Source organism: Mandrillus leucophaeus, unplaced genomic scaffold (assembly GCF_000951045.1).
Source record: "Mandrillus leucophaeus isolate KB7577 unplaced genomic scaffold, Mleu.le_1.0 Scaffold4, whole genome shotgun sequence".
NCBI lineage: Eukaryota > Metazoa > Chordata > Mammalia > Primates > Cercopithecidae > Mandrillus > Mandrillus leucophaeus.
Genome location: NW_012104253.1, coordinates 14050425 through 14072877, shown reverse-complemented (window position 1 = coordinate 14072877; position 22453 = coordinate 14050425). Strand labels below are relative to the sequence as shown.

The following is a 22453-nucleotide window of genomic DNA, read 5'->3' as shown; positions in this document are numbered from 1 at the left end:
GTCGACACACTGTTTCCTGTCCTGCATCCTTATATAAAGCTAAGTAAAACTGGTGCCAGATTCCAGTCTACTGTGACATGTGAGTGTGAACGTCAATCGGAACCCCAGACCACTGCTGGCTCTGCAGAATGGGCATTGCAGACGTGGGGTTGAGGGTAGAGGACTCTGTGGGACATTTAGTCATAACAATACTAGAGGATCCTGCAACAAGGGTAGGGAGACATTTCTTGGGTGTTGCTGTCACTTTTCCTCCTCCAATGTGCTTGATTTCTGAATTGGTAATATCCCAAAGTTATCTTTTTCTTGCTTAAAAATGGATCTGGGAAACTCCAGAAATGAATTACAATTAGGTAGAGCCCAAATAAATCTTAGAGTCTTCTGTAAAGTCAGAAAAAGCTCTGAGTTGATAAGCCATATTAAACATTTCACGTGTATGTTATTTAATCCATATAATAATCCTATCAAAAGACTTCTATTTTTATCCTTCTTTTACAGATACGGAAAGACTCCTTTCAAAAAAGCAAGAAATGTGAATATTAATTAAACTTGCAACAAGGCCTTAGAACACGGGTGACTTTAATATTCATTTACAAAATACACAGCACAAGTAAGAAAATTTTAAAAAGGAAAATTGGGGTGACTGCCTAGCCACATATTACAATGCATCATGAAATGAAATTGCTGAAGTGAGGTGCTAACAAAATAAATAGCCAAATCAAGTGAACACAGATGACACATTGTGAAAAACAACCAAGCTTATATAAAAACTGGAATTATTGTTGTTGTTATTATTATTATTATTTTGAGATGGACTCTTGTTCTGTCACCAGCCTGGAGTGCAGTGGTGCAATTCTCCTACCTCAGGTTCAAGCAATTATCTTGCCTCAGCCTCCCAAGTAGCTGGGATTCCAGGCACCCACCACCACACCTGGCTAATTTTCGTATTTTCAGTAGAGATGGGGTTTCACCATATTGGCCAGGCTGGTCGAACTCCTGACCTCAGGCGATCTGCCTGCCTCGGACTCCCAAAGTGTTGGGATTACAGGAGTGAGCCACCGTGCCCGGTCAAAAACTTGTATTATTTAAAAAAAAAAAAAAAAAAGACCAGTTCACATAGCAAAAGGCCACAAATGTTGGGGAAACCAGTTGTACAGGAAATAAACAAACAAAAGCAAGACCCTTGCCTTATATTACAACCCAAATTGATTCCAAATGGATTGAGGAACTGCATGGAAAAAACCAAATGAAATAAAATTAAAATACACACCAATAATACAAAAATGAATACAAAATTTCTTCCTACTCATGAATTAACTTTCTGGAAACCTCTGTGGCAAAAGAAAATCACAAGTGATTAGCTTCACAATGTACAGAATAAAGGATAAAGACACCAAAATTAAAATTAAACCTATTATGGGAGAGGTACAGGTTCATAGGCAGACAGGTAATAAGCAAGGATGATAAAATATTCATGGTAGAATCTAGGTAGTGAGTGTGTAGGTGTGCACTGTAACAAATGTTTGAAAACTTTTGTAATAAAATGTTTCAGAAAAAGTAAACCTATGAAGTTTTGTACATGTGTCTTTGTATGTTCACTAAAATATAACAAAGACCTGTCTCAAAAAAAAATCACTGACATTTAAGCACAGCAGTCTTAGTAACAATGGGCGATGCTCACTTCTTTTTTTATTTTTATTTTATTACTATAATAATAATTTTTTTTTGAGACAGAGTCTAGCTCTGTTGACCAGGCTGGAGTGCAGTGGCGCAATCTCGGCTCACTGCAAGCTCCGCCTCCCGGGTTCACGCCATTCTCCTGCCTCAGCTTCCCAAGTAGCTGGGACTACAGGCGCCCGCCACCTCGCCCAGCTAATTGTTTGTATTTTTAGTAGAGACGGGGTTTCACCGTGTTAGCCAGGATGGTCTCGATCTCCTGACCTCATGATCTGCCCAGCTCGGCCTCCCAAAGTGCTGGGATTACAGGTGTGAGCCACTGTGCCTGGCGATGCTCACTTCTTAAACCCTCTGAGGTCTTTGTTCAAGTGTCAACTTTTCAGAGAAGCTTGCTCTAACCATCCTATCAAGAATAGCCGTTACCCCCATACTCCTTATCCCCTGGCTCTGTTTTATTTTTCTTCATGCATACCATATGTTTATTTGTCTATTATTTCTCTCTCCCAACTAAAACATAAGCTCTAATGGAGTAAGAATTTTCTTTTGTTTTGTTCACTGCTTTATTCCCAGGGCCTAGAACATTGCTTAGCACATAGCAACTCCTCAACAAATATTTAGTGAATAAATAAATGTCAAATTGTTTTCTACTTACTGTATCTTGCCCACTCAGGATCTTTCTTCCTCACGGTTTCAATGAGATGCCTGCAAATAACTCTTTTGCTTTTCTGCAGATGGCATGCATTCTCATGGATTGTTTACTTATTTCTATTTGTCCTCCATTTAAAAGTTCACAATATTTTCCATTTCATGACTTAATGTTCTTGACTTTTACTTCCTGGTTCCCATGCGGTCCCAGAATTATAAAATTATTTATGTGCCTGCCTGAGTTAGAAACAGCTCTCAGTAAACTTCACTTACTCTACATTTTTGTTCAACACTAGGGAAAAGTTAAGCATATTATGGTGTATCCACTCAATAGCATGTTATGCAGCCATTACAAAATTATGTTTTGTATTGTAATTAGAGAACAGAACGCTTATAACATAAATTTCAGCAAAAACTGAAAAATATAAAATTATATTTCTAGTATGAGTACAACATTATACAAGTAAAAAAGAATAAAACAAAATATATCAAAACATTAATAGTATATGTCTCTGGGTGTTATTATTGACTCTTCACCCCATATGCATACCTTAAACTATAATGAACATGACATTAAAGTGGGAACAATAAAATAAATTTTCTTACAAGATCATGAACCCGCTGGCAGGGGTACACAGAGTGGCAAGGAGGCAATGGAGTCCTGAACCTCCCATGTGCCACTATGGGTAACTCCCCACCATCTTTTCTCTTCTATCCAGCCCAGTCCACATCTCCATCATGAATGCTTCCCTGACAGCCCAGCCCCAGGGAACCAAACCTCCTTTGTCCTCCCCCAGCATTCTTCTTACCTAAAAGCACTCAGACATTTGTCAAAACTCCCTGATATTATGAATTTTCATGTATTTATTCCATATCCTCCCAAATGTTATATAAGTGTTCTAAGGACAAGGACTTTGCCCTCTATTTCTCTTTCTCCTTAGTAAAAAATTATTCAACAAATACTCCACTGATTTCATGAAATCAATTCCCTGCAGTCCGTGGGCCAGTGCTTCCCAGTTCTTTACCTGAAATAAGCACCTGCCAGACTTGGAAAGAAAACAGCAGCATGGAAACAATGTTACCCGTGAAGACTGCGTGGAGTAACTTTCCAGTAACTCTGTATTTGATCCCAGTCCAACCTCACAGTAGCTCTGAGTCCCAGGCAAGTTACATCCTAGTTTCTTCATCTGTAAAATTTCATATGCTACCACTTACTTTTCACGGTTCTGAGGATTCCAGAATATAACGTGGGTGACTTCTCAGCACAAAGGCTGGCACACAGCGGTCCCCAGGTGAACAGTGCTGCTGATGTCACTCTATAGTAGTCTCTCTGCCTTTAGCTATGAGACAGGCTGTCACTTCCCTTTTGGTGTTACTGAGTTCTTCCTTGATCCACTTAACCTGTGTTTCCTAGGCCACACCAGCCAGGTCATTAATAATAAATTGAGATTATTTGGCTGGTATACTTATCTGCTTCTGTGGAATCTGTGACTGCACTCAAAAGTCTCACCCACCCAATAACTCTTGGAGTCGTCCCCAGGGCATGACTTATGTAAGCTATAAATACTCTTCTTCACTGTCACATAAACCATCTTTTTTTTTTTTTTGTTAGGCGGAGTCTTCCTCTGTTGCCCAGGCTAGAGTGCAGTGGTGCGATCTTGGCTCACTGCAACCTCCAACTCCTGGGTTCAAGCGATTCTCCTGCCTCAGCCTCCTGAGTAGCTGGGATTACAGGCACTCACCAGCAGGCCCAGCTGATTTTTGTATTTTTAGTAGAGACGGGGTTTCACCATGTTGGCCAGGCTGGTCTCAAACTCCTGACCTCAAGTGATCTACCCTCCTCAGCCTCCCAAAGTGCCGGGATTATAGGCGTGAGTCACTGCGGCTGGCCACATAAAACATCTTGTTTCCCTCTTCTGCCCAGTATGCTAAACAGGTCTCCTACCACACTGCCTGGGAAGCCATCTGAGAGGTGCACACTCCTGCCACCGCTTCTGGGACTGAAGGAAAAAACTTGTTTCTTACAAAGTTAGGGGAACCAAAGATGAATGCGTGATACTGCAAAGATTTTGCTGAAAAGAGCTTTGTTTTCTTTTTAATCTATAGCATCTTCTATCTAAAAGTGATAGATACTACCAAAAATTGCCCTTCTCTCAATGGCTAAGCCTTCCTTAGTGAACCAAGCTGTTCTGCTGGGGGTCCTCACCCTTAGGCTCTTGTGCAGTTAGATTGCTGGTGGGGCTACTAGACTGGCTTTTAGACATGCTTGGATGTGTCTTAAATAAGATTTAAAAGTTATTTAGTATGACTTTTATTGCCAGACCTCTTCCTGTCTCTTTTCCTTTGTACACTTTTTTCTGTAGCCCAGACAATGCTGTTAAACCTTTACTTCTCCACTCATTCCATTATGGCCCTTAGACTACCTTTCCCTAACAGGGGGAGGATGACAGTGATGGAAGAGAGTGGTAAACCCAGACTTTGGGGGTTCCTTGGAGCCAAGTGGCTGCATGTTATAATAAAACTAAGACACTGTTTGGCGTTCAGAAGCAGACTTCAATGCAAGGAATTCCAAAGAGAAAGCTAAACTGAAAAAAGCTGGAGGCAGAGAGCAACAGCCAGAGTATAGAGCTGAAATTATCACCCAAAGTGATGAGACGTTCTTTGGGAGGCCACGGAGAACCATAAATACATGAGAAACAGCAGGTCATCCAGAGACCAAATTGTGTGACAAGAGTCGTGAACACAGAAGGCTACCTTCTTCCTTTCACGGCCCTTTCCAGTATGTATGAGGCTGATCTTTGACTCTGGGTTGACTGTAGTAGTAGAGAACTGGCTGGGGTGGTGCACAGAGGTGGTGGCAAAGAATCTACACTGCAGCACCATCGGGGAAACAACAGAGGGCCAGGTCTCCAGTGAGAGACTAAGGCCTGGGAAATGATAGGCTGACTGATGATGTTTCACTCTTTCACCCAGGCTGGAGTGCAGTGGTACAATCTCGGTTCACTGCAACCTCTGCCCCCTGGGTTACAACGATTCTCCTGCCTCAGCCTCCTAAGTAGCTGGGAGTATAGGCGTCCATCACCATGCCTGGCTAATTTTTGTATCTTTAGTAGAGATGGGGTTTTGCCATGTTGGCCAGGCTGGTCTCGAACTCTTGACTTCAGGTGATCCACCCGCCTCGGCCTCCCAAAGTGCTAGGATTACAGGCATGAGCCACTGCACCTGACCTATCCCTAGGTTTTATTCAGGACTCCAAATGCTCCACTCTGCTAGGGAGTGCCTCAGAGCAATTAATAATGAAGTATGATTCACCCCAACAGGTTGTACAGTGAAGCAGTGCAAAAAAAAAAAAAAAAAATGGAGAAAGGAAAGAAGATACAGAGTTGAGGAGTATGAGTGCCAAAGGAAGGGCCATTTCACCCTGTCCTCTCCTTGCCATCCCCTCCTGTTGCTGGACTTTAGTCTGAAGCTGCTGCAATTGCCTCGTGTAGATGAATGTGTATATGAGTAGCTACTGTGACAAACTTAGAAAGTTTTTGGTTAACTAGTCAAAAAAACCCTGGGAAACATAGATGCTCATACTGGGTACAGAAATACCTAAAATGAAGATGAAAAGAATAAACCCCCAGCAAATCGAGAATCAAGGAGGCTTTACAAAATATGCCAATAAAGGATTTTATCGTAAAGACCTAAGAAAGAAAAATAATACATTTGATTTCTTCTTAAAACAGGGTAAAAAAAAAATGATACTTGTAGTTACTCTATACATGACTCCAAAAGCAACATATCTCAAAATTAATTACCTAGGCAAAGGGTTGGCAATCTTTTTTGTAAAGGGCTCATGGTAGGCAGACTTTGGCTCCAATGAGCACTGTATATTTGCATTCACAGCCTCTTACCTGTGGATTGGACCTAGTGCCTTCCATATAACCAATACTTGGTACAGAAAGATGACAGGATGTCAATTGCATGATTAGGTTACAAGGCATCCCATCTTCCTAGTGGAGTCTACTGCCTTTCCAGCTCACAGGCTCTGACAAAGAGAGCTGTCAGGTTAGAAGGGTCCACATGGCAAGGAACTGAGAGTGGCCATTGGCCTAAAAGATGTTCTATACAGAAAGGCAATAAAAGCTAATGGAAGCCAGGCGCAGTGGCTCATCCTGTAATCCCAGCACTTTGGGAGGCTGAGGCAAGCATATCACTTGAGGTCAGGAGTTTGAGACCAGCCTGGCCAACATGGTGAAACCCCATCTCTACTAAAAATACAAAATTAGCCAGGTGTAGTGGCATGTGCCTGTAATGGAGCTACTGGGGAGGATGAGGCAGGAAAATCACTTTAACTTGGGAGGTGGAGGTTGCAGTGAGCCGAGATCATGCCGCTACATCCAGCCTTGGTAACAGAGTGAGACTCCATCTCAAAATTAAAAAAATAAATAAATAAAATAGAAGCTAGTGTAAGACACGTAAGAAAAGCACAGGTATATATATTTAAAAAATAAGAAACAGACTCACAGAAAAGCTAAAACCCAATCATTCCAATCTATAATACTGATAATTTAATATTTGTCCAAAATAGTACCAGGATATGAGAAATCTAGAAATGATTTCTAACAAATAGCTAAAAGAACTAGAAAGATTTATCCTAGATAAAACTATCCTTAAGGTAATGTCTGGAAAGAAATAATAGAATTATTCCATGTTCTTGAGCAGGCAGGACCAAAATCAACATTCAGAAATGAGAAAATAATAATTTCAGTTTAAGTGGGGGAAAACTCATAAACTAAAGTTGTCCATTAATGAACATAGCTTCCTTAAAAACACCTTATATAAGCTCCATCCTTTCCATGATGGCAAAACTATCAGGGATTCTTACAGACAAAGGGATTCTTATGGCAGGGGAAAAGTTGGACTCTAAGATTCTTCTCATTGTAAGTTCTTAGCATATTTTGAAATTTGATATACTGGAAAAATATTTTTATTCTAGGCTACCCGTAGGCAAAAATGGCAAACAGATAACTCAGATAATACATTACTTTGAAGGATGATAAAAAGGGGACAGATAATGACACATTTATCTAAATGATACATATAAGATTTGTGCCAGGAAAGATACTTAGAATGATTATTCTGAAAGGAAAATGTAGTGTAGGGTAATTTAGTTATCACATTGTTTGTAAATTTCTGTCACACACACACACACACGCACACACACAAACCGTGAAATTACAGGTTGACACCATGACAAAGTGGATAATTAATTGATTAAAGGGAAGGAATCCTATTTAAATTCTTGAAAAGTCTATTTGCTTTAGTTGTAAGGTTTTAGACAATCTGATTCAGGCTCTCTTTCTCTTTCTAAAACCAGAATGCCAATTGATTAATATAAAGGGAATAAAAGCAATTTAAATGTGAACATTACTTTATTCAGAATATTCTTGTCATCATAAGCAATATACTTGTCTCCACACTCAGACCTACAGTGGAAAGGAAAATTATTTTAAAAAGATTGCCCGTATATGTGGAATCAGAAAGAGGGGAATTAGAGAAGCCACCACTTAATGTTGTCAGGCTAAGGCCACCTTTAGTACCTGTCACCATGACAGGTATGATCTTGCAACTGGACCCAAATTCTCAGGACCGTGGCCACAGTTTCCTATATTCTGAGGTATTTTCAAACTGCCAAAAAATCAATTTAAAATAAACAAAGTCATATTTATAATTTTTCATAAGAGGTGTGATTTTAACTCACCCTAATTTTAAAAAGAAGTACTGCTCACTTAACTTTTGTACTAAATAAACTGAAACAGTGAGAAATCACTTTTCTAGCCTGTCTTGGAATAGGTACACTTTAAATTTTTAACAGTTTTACTGAAGTACAATTGACGTACAATAAAATTCCCATACAAAAAGTGTATAACTGTATGTTTTTTTAATTTCATGGAAGAAAATGTTCTATGTTTGATAAGTTTTGACATATGTATGCACCTGTGAAACCATTGCCACAATCAAGATAATAAACATACTCTTCACCTTCCAAAGTTTTCCTATGTTCCACTGTAATCTCTCCTGATCTCCCCCAATCCCAGTCCCCAGGCAACTGCTATTCTGCTTTTTGTCACTGTAGATTAGTTTGCATTTTCCAGAATTGGAATCATATGGTATATATTCTATATTTTCTCGCTTCTTTCACTCGGTGTAATTATTTTGAGATTCATCCATTTGCAAGTGTATAAACAAATCGTTCCTTTTTTAAAGAGATAGGGTCTTGCTACACTGCCCAGGCTGACCTCAAACTCCTGGGCTCAAGCAATCCCTCCACCTCACTCTCCTCTGCAACTGCGACTACAGGTGCACTACCGAACATGTCTTAGATAAATTCCTTTTCATTGCTAAGGAGTCTTCCATTTGTATGAATAAACCACAATTTGTTTAACCGCTTACTTGTTGACAGATATCTGGGTTATTTCCAGTTTTCGGTTATTACAAATGAAGTTGTCATGAACATTCATGCACAAGTTTTTATATAGACATATGTTTTCATTTCCCTTGGTAATTACCCAGGAGTGGAATGGACAGATCAGACAGTGAGTAACGTTTAACTTTTTAAGAAATTGCCTATTTTCCAAAGTTTTTGTACCATTTTACATTTCCCCTTGCAGTGTGTGAAAGTTCCAGTTCCTCCACGTCTTTATTAGCACCTGGTATCATCAGTCTCTTTGTTTTTAGCCATACTAGTTGAGTATATAGTGCTATTTCATTGATGTTTTAATTTGCATTTCCCTAAAGACTAAAGGTGTTGATAGTCTTTTCATGTGCTAATTTGCCACCTACACATCTTCTCTGGTGAACTGTCTGTTCAAATTTTTTGCCCATTTTTAAACGTGGTTGTTTGTTTTCTTGAGTTTTAAGAATTCTTTATACATTCTGGATACCAGTCCTTCAGCAGACATATGATTTAAAATTTTATCCCAGTCTGTGGCTTGTCTTTTCATTCTCTCAAACAGTTTTGAAGAGCGGAAATATTTAATTTTGATGAAGTCCAATTTATTAATGTTTTCTTTTATGGATTGCACTTTTTGTGTCATATCTAAGAAATCTTCACCTAAACCAAGCTCACAATGTTTTTCCTTTATGTTTCCTTCCAGAAGTTTTATAGTTTTAGCTTTTACATTTAGGTCTATAATCCATTTTGAGTTAATTTTTCTATATGGTATGAAGTATTTCTTGAAGTTCACTTTTTTCCATCTGGATAGCCAATGGTTCCAGCACCATTTGTTCAAAACTATCTTTACAGAAGTGACTTTGCATCTTTGTCAAAAATCATTTGCCACTGATCATCTGTCTGTCTTGACACCAAAACCACAATGTCTTAATTACTGTAACTTAGAACAAAGTTTATTTCAAGACTTCTATTTCTTCAAAGCTAATTTGGCTATTCTAGGTCCTCTGCATTTTCATAATGAATTTTAGACCCAGGTGGTCAATTTCTAAAGAAAAAAAAAATGCCTGCTGGAAATGTGACCGTATTGAATCTACAGTTTAATTTGGCAAGAAATAACATCTTAACTATATGGAATAGTTCCCTCACTGTGTGCTTACCAATACTCAACTGAATACCTCTGCACATCTCTGGACTTCCCTCTGGGTGCCACTCTTGTCTCCCACACTCTGGCCTGCAAACTCTAGCTGTCTTGATCTTCTTGGACTCTCAGTTCTACCTCCTCAACTGCATCTGGGTTTTGCAGCCTGGAAATGCTCTCAAGGCAGTAAGCTGGGGCAATCACAGGGCTCACCTCATTTATTTTTCCGCCTCTCAAAGATCATTGTCCTTCACTTCCAGATGTCCAATGTCTTCAAATCTGTTGTTTCATGTATTTTGCCCATTGTTAAAATTGTTTCAGGCAGGAAAGTAAATCTGGTCCCTGTTATTCCATCTTCTTTGGAAGTGGAATCTCAATTTTTAATTTTTAATGCCAAATCTGTTCTCAAAGTTATAAAATTCAAGTAAAAACAGGACAAAAACATAACTAGTAATTAGTATAATGTTGGTCACTATTTACTTATTTGTTCATTAACCCATTTTATCCCTCAAATATTTATGGAGTTCTATATAGCAAGTACTGAGAATCAAAGGCAGACATGTCCCTTACTCTCACAGAGCTTACAATCTAGTGTGACAAATAGACATTAATCAAATAATTATAAACAAAAATGTAACACTGCAACTGTGATAGCTGCTATGAAGGAAAATAAGAGAATAATGCTCTGAGACCTACAAGAGGATAATTTTGTGGTATTTGTTTCTGTTGAGCCTACATTCATGAGTTCAAAAATGCCATTACTGTTTCTTCATGTTAAAGTCGCAAATAAATAAATTACATACACAGTGGAGAAAAAAGTATCCATTAAATAAACTTCTCAATATATGACGTGTCTACTAAGTGTAAGACAATATTCTAAGTGCTCTGGGGCACACCAAAATCATGACACTATAGATGATAAGTTAAACTTCAGATTCAATTGGACACATACAATCAGTATAAAGAAATATAAAGGTAACATATCTATATGCTATATGATAGAAAAGAAAATTTACCACATAAACATCACTTTGTCTATCCTCATATAAAAAAATTATTGTTTACATCAGCCTAACTGCAGAAATGTGATCAGTTCCTTTGAGAAAACAATGCATTTATTTTATTTTGTCAAATCTTACCTAGATATCTCAGCTTGGGAATTTTTTTCTCCATCAACAGTGAAAGGAGATGCTCCAGTTAGTAATTCATACATTAGAACACCTAAACTCCACCAATCAACTGCCTATAAAACAACAATAATTTCATTTTATAGAATTATCAACTAAAATATTTTATAAGAAAGAAAAAAATGAAGAAAGCTATCTATTAGGAAAATGTTTTAAAAAATGATTTTGTACACCTCCTTCTATGTAAGGAGTATTAAATTAGCACATGCAAGAAAGACATCTAGAGAACAAATATTCAAGTATCCTCAGCACAGAAAGCATGTTATTTCTTAAACTAGTAACCATTTACCTTGATTAATTAAAAAAATTTAAACTTGATATAAATTTTTAAAATTTTAAGTAGGTGATATTTCTTTGGGCTTATGATAGGGAACTAAAGTATTCAGTTCCAGTGAGCCTTATGAAATGTCCAAAAATCAAAGAACAAAAAATGAAAAAAAAATACCACATCCAAAGGTATGTTATTTTTTCCTAACTGCCTAAATCAATTTTTCTTCTAGAACCTATCACACATAAACCTCAGAGTCTTCACTGATGGGAAGATCTAAAATAATATAAAATAAAATGTGTTCTAATTTGGAAACCTATTTATAAATGCAGTTACCTGAACTGAGAACATAGCAAATGATACATAATTTAAAGAATATTTTATTTGAGACAGGGTCTCACTACGTTGCCGAGGCTGGTCTCAAGCTCTTGGGGGTCAAGCAATCCGCCCGCCTCAGCCTCCCAAAGTGCTGGGATTACAGGCGTGAGCCACCAAGCCTGGCCTAAAGAATCTTGATGTATTGAAAATTACTTCTTTTGTAATTAGGCAAATCAGAATTTTAATAACTGTTGAACACATGAGCGTACACCAATGAGAAATATTAACTAGATGTTAAAATTTCAAACTATTTGCTTTGAATTTCCAGGGCCTAAGTTTCAGAGAGGTGACAAAATTTATGGGCTTAGAGCTACTAAGAAAATACAGAGTGCTGACATACAAAACACATCAGGAAAACTAAAATCATGAGAGCAAAAGTATTTGCTGAATATCTTCCCCACGCCAGGTGCTATGATGATCACTTTGCATACATTATCTCATTTAATAACTGTCAGGTTGTTCCAGGTGTGGGAAAAAATATTTATTGACTAGCTATATTCTGCACCTTAGGTAGGTAGAAATTCTAGGAGTAATACAAGATTTTCTTATGTGAAAATAAGTTCCATTAGGTCTTTGAAGATAATTTTCAAATTAACAGGTATAAATTCCTACCAAATTCCCCAACAGCTTCAAAGAATATCAAGAAGCAAACTAAACCAGCAATTAAACTCTTCTATTTATACAAGCAGTTTGACTGCCATTTGAGTCAGAACCCTCAGAATGTTTTGCTGTTGGATTCAAAACCACGTTCTTCAAATGACAAGAGATCAATAATCAGATTCTTAGCCCTGGGTCCCAAAACCAATACCACACAAACTTGAAGAACGTGCTTTTAAATATATGATTAGTCATCAGGAAGGAGACCAGAGATTCTCCACAGTCAGATATCTGAACTGCATATGTGGGACTCTGAAAGGGAATGAAGGAGAAGGAAAGATGGGGAACAAAAAATAGAACACCTTATTTGGATAAAGCTATTAATAAAACAGAAGTGTTAAAAAAAAATGAACAAATTTTGTACCCTTTAATACAGAAAAAAATCCACGACCTAGATTTTGTAACATAATTACTTAGAAAGTTTCTTCTAGAATCTTCATTTTGCACATACAAAGGGAAGAGAGGAGGCCAAAAAAATTGAGCTTTTTAGAGGGCTTAGGAAAACAAACTATCTAGAACTCAGAATTTTTTCTTTCTCCTAGGGTTGTTAAAATATTTATTTCTGTTGGGAAGATAATCAAGTCTCCAGTGTCTCTGGAAAGTTAAAGGCAGAAACTGGGAATAAGAAAATATCACTGATTCCCTTTTCATTGACCTCTCAGTGACAGCTTAAAAAGCAAATATTAACTAAAGGTGATACAGATGACTATGTTTCCGAATGTTTTTCTAGCAGAAATTAAAAATGCCAATAAATACTGTCCAAAACCATTCATCACGACTCAAACAGGAACAATGTGCAGTTTTACATGCAGTGACACTTCTGTATTGCACTGTGGTTCAGTTGCATCCTAAAAGGCCACGGTCTCATGCAAAAATAAGTAAGCAATTTTTTTTTTAGTTGCTGTCTCACTCTTGTTGCCCAGGCTGGAGTGCAATGGCGCAATTTCTGCTCACTGCAACCTCTGCCTCCAGGGTTCAAACATTCTCCTGCCTCAGCCTTCCGAGTAGCTGAAATTACCGGCACTCACCACCACACCAGGCTAATTTTTTGTATTTTTAGCAGATATGGGGTTTCACCATGTTGGTCAGGCTGGACTCAAACTCCTAACCTCAGGTGATCCACCCACCTTGGTCTCCCAAAGTGCTGGGATTACAGGCCCATAATTTTTTAATAGAATGGAGTCACAGTTTGTACTCTAAGAAATAGGCTCTCTCAATGGAAATAAAATAAAAATTATTTGACTAGTTTTAAGCTCTCAACTTTAATAAGACTGTTACTCTATAAAATAAAACACAATTCTCACCAATAAAACCTTTAAAAGGGAAATCTAGAATGTCCTAACCTTTCTATTATCTTTTTCCTCCAAAATACTAGATGTCATAATGTGTTCAGGAATACAAAGCAAAAGAGAAAAAAAGGATGGTAAGACAATCAACACCAGAAAGACGGCTCTGTTGAAGAGATGACCTAAGTTGTTAATTAGGATTCTTATAGTACATTTTATAGAAATATATAAAGAAGCATCAAAAATAGAACATACCTTGTCATGTCCTGAATCTCCCCCTCTGATAATATCTGGTGCCATGTATTCAATAGTTCCACAAAAGGAATATGCTCTTTCAGTCTTGAACAAACAAACAAAAAAGGGATTTGATTTCAAGCTAGTATGACAAGTGACAAAAGAAGAAAGTTGATAATACATGTTAGTGGTTGAGATACACTATAGTGGCAAAGTACTGGTAGAGTCTACCTGACAGACCCTCTCTTCACTGGAACAGACCACCATCTACTTAATATGAGTTCTGGGTATATGTTATCCCATCAGAAAGACTTCTCATGCATGAAATGGTACCATCATCCATCCATCCATCCATCCTTTCCATGAATCCATTCATTCATTCTTGTTCACTTTTTGTATGTGTGTATACTTCAGTTGTGGATTTAATCTTTTTTTTTTAAGAATGCAAATAGTCCTAGTAAGGCAACATGAACTGTCTAACACATTAGTATGAATGACTTTATTAGGCAAGACTGAGAAAACACTGGGAAACCTGAAGAGGGAGGAAAGACCAAATTCTAAGAAGGGGGATAGTAAACCCAAAGATAAAAAAAGGATAAAAAATTTTTTTTCTACCTTACCATCTTGTGTCGGTTTGACAATGCTAATGTTATGTTTAACGATGGTAAACAAAATCGTCTTAAAAAAAAGATCATTTCTTAAAGGTTGATGTTTATTATAGAATTTTAAAAATTCAAAAGGGCTAATATATCATGCCTGAAAGTTAGCCTAAAAAGTTATTTTTTAGATGATCAATGATGCAATTACGTAGCTCATTTATTATCTCAACTCAGAGGAAGCTCACAACCACCCCAAGTTAAGTGCTTATAAGATATTTCTTCTTCCTTTTCCATGTAATTTTTGGCCTCTCTTATAATTCATTTTAGCTTATCTGGTGCTTTGGGGGAGGAGTTGATAGGGTATACATTAAAAAATAATTATTTATTTGATAGAAATTCCAGAAGATAGAAAAATTAAGGCTTACGTGTTGAGAAGTTCCAATCACTGAGAATAGTAGTAAACAAAGACAAACATTTCTTAATTCTCTCAATTATTTTAAACCCTTGCCATCTTACCCATCTTATAGTTCTAAATCTATATTTGCTTCCTCCTGTGTTATTCCCTCTGGGTTCTAACTTTTAGGTCTCTGCCTAAACTTCCTAAGAGTTTATCTTCTATTTGTAAAAATATCACCAATTGTAACTTTTGAATTTGTATTTATTTGCCTACGAAGATGCATAATGCCTTAAAATAATTGTACCAAGAAGACAAACTGATGAGATTTGACAGGGGAAGGATGCACCATAAAACATATTCCAGAGTTTCTGAGAGGAGCAGGAAAGACTTCAAGGTAGCAATTCTACTATGCTTATGGTTTATTATTTGTTTAAAATACAATACTTTTTTCAAGTAACAATTTTCTCAAGGAGACAACCTATTTGACATTTATGCCCATACTATAAGCAACACTAGTTATCACAGTTAAAAAAATTGTGAATGAAAATTTACTTGATTATGAACAAAAATAGCAGGAGTGGGATGTGTGCAACATACTAGCAGATAATATGGAATACTCATGTGTTTTAAGTGATTAGCCAATCAAGGAGGTTTCATTGCTCCTTAGAGAAAAAGATTCCATAACACTGGATAAAAAGCTGGTTTCCTTCTAAGGAGGAATCCCAATAGCAACTCAAATGCCAGACTCAAGTATTTCTCAATAAAGACTTGATGAATTAATTCCTAGCTTTTATTTGCCAGTGTTTTGTCCTAATCATATCTACCTGTGACAGATAAATTCTGGTGTAAAATCACCAATGAAAACAGTTTTTTTTTTCTCATCCCATATTTAGAAAGACTCTTAATGTTGGCAAATCTCCACACAAATATCTAGAAATGTTTTATTTTCAAAAAGGATTACATATTCCATTGGTAACCGCCAAAGACCAGGCTCACAAGAAAGAAAGGGGAATTCCTGGGTGCCAGCCAGGAAGTGGGTACAGAAAACCAGAGAGGTAGGCATATGACCTAGTGCTGTGGCTACACAAAGGGAGGAAAGGTGAGTTGTTACAGGTCTCAGCAATCCAGAAACTTGAGTTTTAATACCCTGTGAGGATAAAAGATGAGGCTGTCAGCTCAAATGAGATGGTCTAGAATGACCACTCTTGCATAAACCTTGAAACCAACGAAAGCTAAACCTCGGTGAAAACAAACTACAGAAAAATTAATTCACCTGCTAGCACTCATTTGTTTCTGTCTAGACCCTAGTTGAACAAAGTTCCTCCTGTGATCTTAAATGCCTAGGTTTATGCTTCTTAGATTTGAGATCTGAATTTACTCTTCCGCATGGTATGGAGAAGTAGGAAAATCTGGCCAAACATGGTGACACCCCGGGACACATGATAGAACCAGAGATATTCTCACAACTTAGCCTGACCAGAATTCCTATAAAGCCCTGATGTCTTGATATTACTAAGTAAGTGAACTAGACTCCACAGACACAACAAACAGAAGGATTACTTGAAACAGCAGAAAAACAATCTGTAAATGACCAGCATGCTGTAAAAGATAAAAGACACAAAAGAAGACAGCCTGGGCAAGATGGCGAAACTCTGTTTCTATAAAAAATTTTTTTTTAAATTTGCAGGGCATAGTGGCGCATGCCTGTAGTCCCAGCTACCTGGGAGACTGAGGCGAGAGGATCACCTGAGAGCAGGAGATCGAGGCTGCAGTGAGCCATGATCGCACCACTGCACTCCAGTCTGGGCGAAAGAGTGAGACCCTGACTCAAAGAAAAAAAAAAAAAGAAAGAAAGAAAGAAAAAGAATTAAATAGAGCTGTGCAAATAGAGAAATGAGGCAATAAAAAAGGCAGACTAAACGTATTAGACACAGCTAAAGAAAGACAGTACATTAGAGGATACTTTTGCAACATTTTGGATAATTTTCTCAAGACTTAGTAAAATTGCTGGTCATGGTGGTTCACACCTGTAATCCCAGTACTCTGGGAGGCCAAGGTGAGCAGATCACTTGAGGTCAGGAGTTTGAGAATAGCCTGGTCAACATAGCTCAAACCCTGTCTCTACTAAAAATGCATGGTGACACATGCCTGTAGTCCCAGCTACTCATGAAGCTGAGGCAGAAGAACTGCTTGAACCTGGGAGGTGGAGGTTGCAGTGAGCAGAGATCACACCATTGAACTCCAGCCTGGGCCACAGAGTGAGACTCTGTCTCAAAAAAAAAAAAAAGACTTAGTAAAATTTACTAAAGACTTAGTAAATTTGAGAAAATTACCCAGAATGTTGCAAAAGTCCTAAGCTTAAATAAAAATATATTCCTGAGTGGCCACATTCTATTTCTTCACTTGAGTGATGGTTACAAGGGTGCTGCCTTATAATAATTCGCTATTCCAAGCTTGAATATCCTCAAAAATTTGTGAAAAGCCTTAAAAATATATAAAATAAAAATGGAGATATCTTCAAGGAGAAATGGACAAATCCACAATCATCCTGGGTATTTTAACATATGTTTCTTATAAACCGACAGATCAAGAAGGAACAATATTAGTAAAGATATTCAAGATTTGAATGATACTCATGAAAATATACAAAATCCTCTATCAATTAGAGAACACAAACACAGTCTTTCAGGCATATCTTTTTTATTTTCTTTCTTGTTTTTTTGGAGACAAGGTCTCATTCTGTCATCCAGGCTGGAGTGTAGTGGTGTGATCACAGCTCACTGTAGTTTTGACCTCCCAGGCTCAAGTGATCCTCTTGCCTCAGCCTCCCAAGTAGCTGGGCTCATGATACCATGCCTGGCTAATTTTTGTACTTTTTGTAGAGAGACGCAGTTTCGCTATGTTGTCCAGACTGGTCTCAAGCTCCTGAGCTCAAGTGATCCACCCGCCTCAGACTCTTAAAGTGCCTGGATACAGGTATGAGACACCACTCAAAGAAAAGGTGACAATGAATATTAGAATAACAATAAAAATACTATACATAAGAACTTGTCGGATGCAGCTAGAGCTATTTTTTAAAATTCACAGCTTTATTTTAAAAAGATTAAATATTAGTGAGCTAGATGTCCAAATTAAAAGCTTAGAAAAAGAATATGAAAGAAGTTTATAGAAAGTAAAATGTACAAAATAATAAACTTCATCAAAGAAAGCAAAAGAAATGGAAGGCTTGACATAAGTTCTTTCTTACAAAAGACTAATAAAAGGGACACTTCTAATAAAGGATCAAGAAAAGTAACAAATGAATAATATCAGTAATTTAAAAGAAAACATTACTATAGTTACAGAGGTTCTTAAAAGTAAGGAAATTCTGAAGAAACTGATGTCAAAGAATTTAAAAAGATAATACAATTTTCTATAAAAATGTAACATTTAAGAAGAAATAAAAACTCTAAATATACTTGTAAGTATTTTAAAAATTAAATCAGTATTTGAAAAGCTACTTGTACTCACTTAAAATGAAAAAAAGAAAAAAAAAAAAAAGGAAAAAAACACACTGGCAGATTTGAAAGTGAATCCACACAAACCTTTAGTGGAAATGTATCTTTATCTTACATAAACCATTCCAAATCCATTTCATGGTGCTAGGACAACCTTGATACTAAAATGTGACAAATGCAATTTTATACAGGAAAATTATAGGTCAACTTAGAAAATAAAATCCTAAGTAAAATATTAGCAAATAAAATCCTGCAATGTATAAAAAATATACATCATGGAAAGTTAAGTTTGTTCCAGGAATTGAAAGATGGTCTAACACCGAAAAAGAAAACAAAAATCTATTCATATAATTCACATCATTATGTGGTTAAAGAGAAAAACCGTAAGAATTTCCCTATAACAATAAACTCTTAGATACTAAAAATATAATTTACCTACCAAAAACCTACAGCAAATACCATACTAAATGACTAAAACACGTGTTCTTTAATGTAAAAAATATATATACGTATAAAACTTGGTAGACAAAGCAATAAAACCAAGCCAAACTCAAACAAAATAATCATCCCCAAACACACAGAAACTAAAAAGTGTGAGAAATGAAAAGAAACAAAGCCATTATTACTTACAAATAGTGGTTCTGACTTTTTTCTTTTCAATGTAGTCATCTACACAAAAATCCAAGTCAATCTAAATTTGTGCACCTAATAAGAATTCAACGTTTTATGTATAAGGTCAACAACATTCCTATGCTCTGGCAAGAAAAACATAAATATTCCAGTTTTTAAAGATAATTTTTACGATTGAAACAAAAAGTATAAATAGAAATAAGTCTAATAATATATGTATAAAATATTACAGATAATAGTACAAAATATTTTTGAAAGAAAAAACAACTAAATAAACAGGAAGATTTGAACATTCACTGATGCAAATTCATTGATTGGAGAGGTCAATATCCAAAAAGTTTGTTCCTTCCAAATTAATTTACATATTAGATCCCACAATTCGTGTGGAGGAACACAAAAAGCAAAGAATAGACAGTGAAGAGGGAGGAGGAAGGTCAGGGGAAAGGAGAGGGAGGTAGGGTGAGGGTGAAGAGGAAAAAGACCTCACCTTTTCAGAATCAAGACTTAACTATAAAGTGACAGGCTTTTTTTTTTCTTTCTTTCTTTTTTGAGATAAAGTCTTGCTCTGTTGTCTACGTTGGAGTGCAGTGCATGATCGCAGCTCATTGCAACCTCAAATTCCGGGGTTCAAGTGAACCTCCTGCCTCAGTTTCCCGAGTAGCTGGGACTAAAGGCATGCACCAACACACTCAGCTAATTTTTAAAATATTTTGTAGAGATGAAGTCTTGTTATATTGCCCAGGCTGGTCTTGAACTCCTGGCCTCAAGTGATCCTCCCTGCCTCAGCCTCCCAAAGTGCTGAGATTACAGGTGTGAGCCACCGCCCCCGGCCAGCCAGATGTTTTAAGATGTTTTGGTTCTGATGCAGGGTGAGGCAAACAGACAAATGGAATTCAGTGAAGAGCCTAAAAACAGACTCATAAGTATGCATGGGAACTTAGTTATATGACAGAAGTTGCATTTCAAATAAGCAAAGAAAAGATTAACTGACTAGCCAACAAATACTTAAAGGTAATTGGGTTATCTGTATTAAAAATATAAAGTAATTCCACCTGATTTTATACCCTAAATGTAAGACCTAAAATTGTAAAACTCCTAGAAGAAAATACATGGGAAAAGCTTCATGACATTGGATCTGGCAATGATTTCTTAGATATGACACCAAAAGCACAGGCAACAAAAGCAAAAACAGACAAATAGGACTATATCAAACTTAAAAACTTCTGAAAATCAAAGGAAACAGAATGAAAGGCAACCTGCAGAATGGGAGAAAATATTTGCAAATCATATATCTGATAAGGAGTTAACATCTAGAATATATAAAGAACACCAAAAAACAACAAAACCCACAAATAACCTGATTTTAAAATGAGCAAAGGACTCTAACAGACATTTCTCCAAAGAAAACATACAAATGGTTAACAGCATATGAAAAGATGCTCAACATAACTAATGATTAGAGATAAACGCAAATCAGAATAACAATGAGATTTCAACTTACACTCATTAGGATAGCCACTATAAAAACAAAAACACCAAAATAGCAAGTGTTGGCAAAGATATGGAGAATCTGGAACCTTTTAGCACTGCTGGTGAGAATGTAAAATGGTGCAGCTGCTATGGAAAATAGTATGAATGTTCCTCAAAAAATTAAAAGTGGAATTACCATATGATCTAGCAGTCCCCCTAGTGGGTATATATCCAAAAGAATTGAACGCAGGCTCTTGAAGAAATATTTGCACGACCACATTCACTGTATTATTCACAATAGCCAAGGGGTGGGAGCAACCCAAATGTCCATCAGCAGGTAAATGAATAAACAAAATGTGGCATATAAATACCATGGAATATTATTCAGCCTTAATAAAGAAGAAAATCTTGTCACATGCTATAAGCATGGATGAACCTTGAGAACACTATGCTAAGTGAAATAGTCACAAAAATAAAATAAATACTATACAACTCCACTGACATGGGATATTGTAAGTAGTCCAACTCATAGAAATAGAAAGTAGAATGGTGGCTGCCAGGGGTTGGAGAAGGGGGAAAAGGTATAGAGTTTCAATTTTGCAAGATGAAAAAGTGCTAGAGATCTGTAATACAACAAAATGAGCATTATTAAAGCTGCTGAACCATACATTTACAAACAGTTCAGATAGTAATTTTTGTTTTGTGTTTTTTTAACCACAATTAAAATGTTTTTTAATTTAAAAAATAAGCCTTAAAAGAAAAGATTAGTATATTGGATATTAAAATGCTAAATGGCAAAAAATATCATTAAACAAAATTAAAAACAAGTAAAAATTTTAGAAAAGAAATTTACAAAACATTTAGTTATAAAGGGTTGGTATCTATAATACTTAAGAATTCCAACAAATCAATAACATCTGGGGAAAAATACAACACTGTGATAGAGAAAACATAGAGAAACCAAAATGTACTTCAGTAGGAGAAAAGATAGACTGGATAACTAATATAAAGGATTATTATACAACAGTTAAAATAAATGAAACATCCCATTTATCAACTTGGATAAATTTCAAGAATAGGTCAAATAAAAAACAATTTGCAATAGAATATGTCATATACGTACATGTAAAAAACATACATAATATATATTGTTAATGGATACACACACATGAAGTAAGGGTACTAAAACACAATTAAATTTAATCCACCACATACTCTTATCTGTACCAGTGCAGCTACACGTTGTTGGAGAAAACCGTATAATCAGGTTGGCCAATTTCATTCATTCATTCATTCATTCACTCACTCATTTGAGACAGGGTTTCATTCTGTCACCCAGGCTGGAGTGCAGCGGCAGGATCTTGGCTCACTGCACCCTCCCCGCCTCCCAGATTCAAGTGATCCTCCCAGCTCAGCCTCCCAAGTAGCTAGGAATACAGGCACGTGCTACCATGCTCGGCTAATTTTTTTATTTTTTTATGGGAACAAGGTCTCACTGTGTTGCCCAGACTAGTCTCAAGTTCCTGGGCTCAAGCGATCCTCCTACCTCAGCCTCCCAAAGTGCTGGGATAATAGGCATGAGCCCGGCCAATTTCACTTCAAATTTATGATCAGGAATCTCATGTGGGTCTTAACAGTACTCCACAAACACATTCATTTCCCTAAGCTGTTCACTCTTCCACACTGTTAGTTGGTTATTTTACATTATCTCCTTTCTCCTAAAATCTCGATGTGTCCATTCCCTTCCTCACACTCAATGAGAAAACAGAAGACCTTTTATAAGCTGCCAGTACATACCACTTAACCTCCAACCATGTGTGCCTAGTAACTCAACTTTCCTCAGTTTCTAAGCATGAACTGACCATGCTACTCATTAAGCACTAGTAGCATGATCACGCACAAACTCACGTATGTGTTTGATGTTATCCTTCTCAAGGACAGTGTTCCAGCA

General features: G+C 36.8%; 1 protein-coding gene across 1 annotated transcript in view; it reads right to left on the bottom strand.

The window, feature by feature from the left end:
• RPS6KA5 (ribosomal protein S6 kinase, 90kDa, polypeptide 5) overlaps nt 1-22453 on the bottom strand; it is a 143388-nt gene that overhangs the window by 44008 nt on the left and 76927 nt on the right. Inside the window, exons 5-6 of the mRNA XM_011991787.1 lie at nt 13931-14014; nt 11039-11142 (exon numbers count right to left, since the gene is read on the bottom strand). Of these exons, the coding sequence (XP_011847177.1) occupies nt 11039-11142; nt 13931-14014 (188 nt within the window). The remainder of the gene's footprint in view (nt 1-11038; nt 11143-13930; nt 14015-22453) is intronic.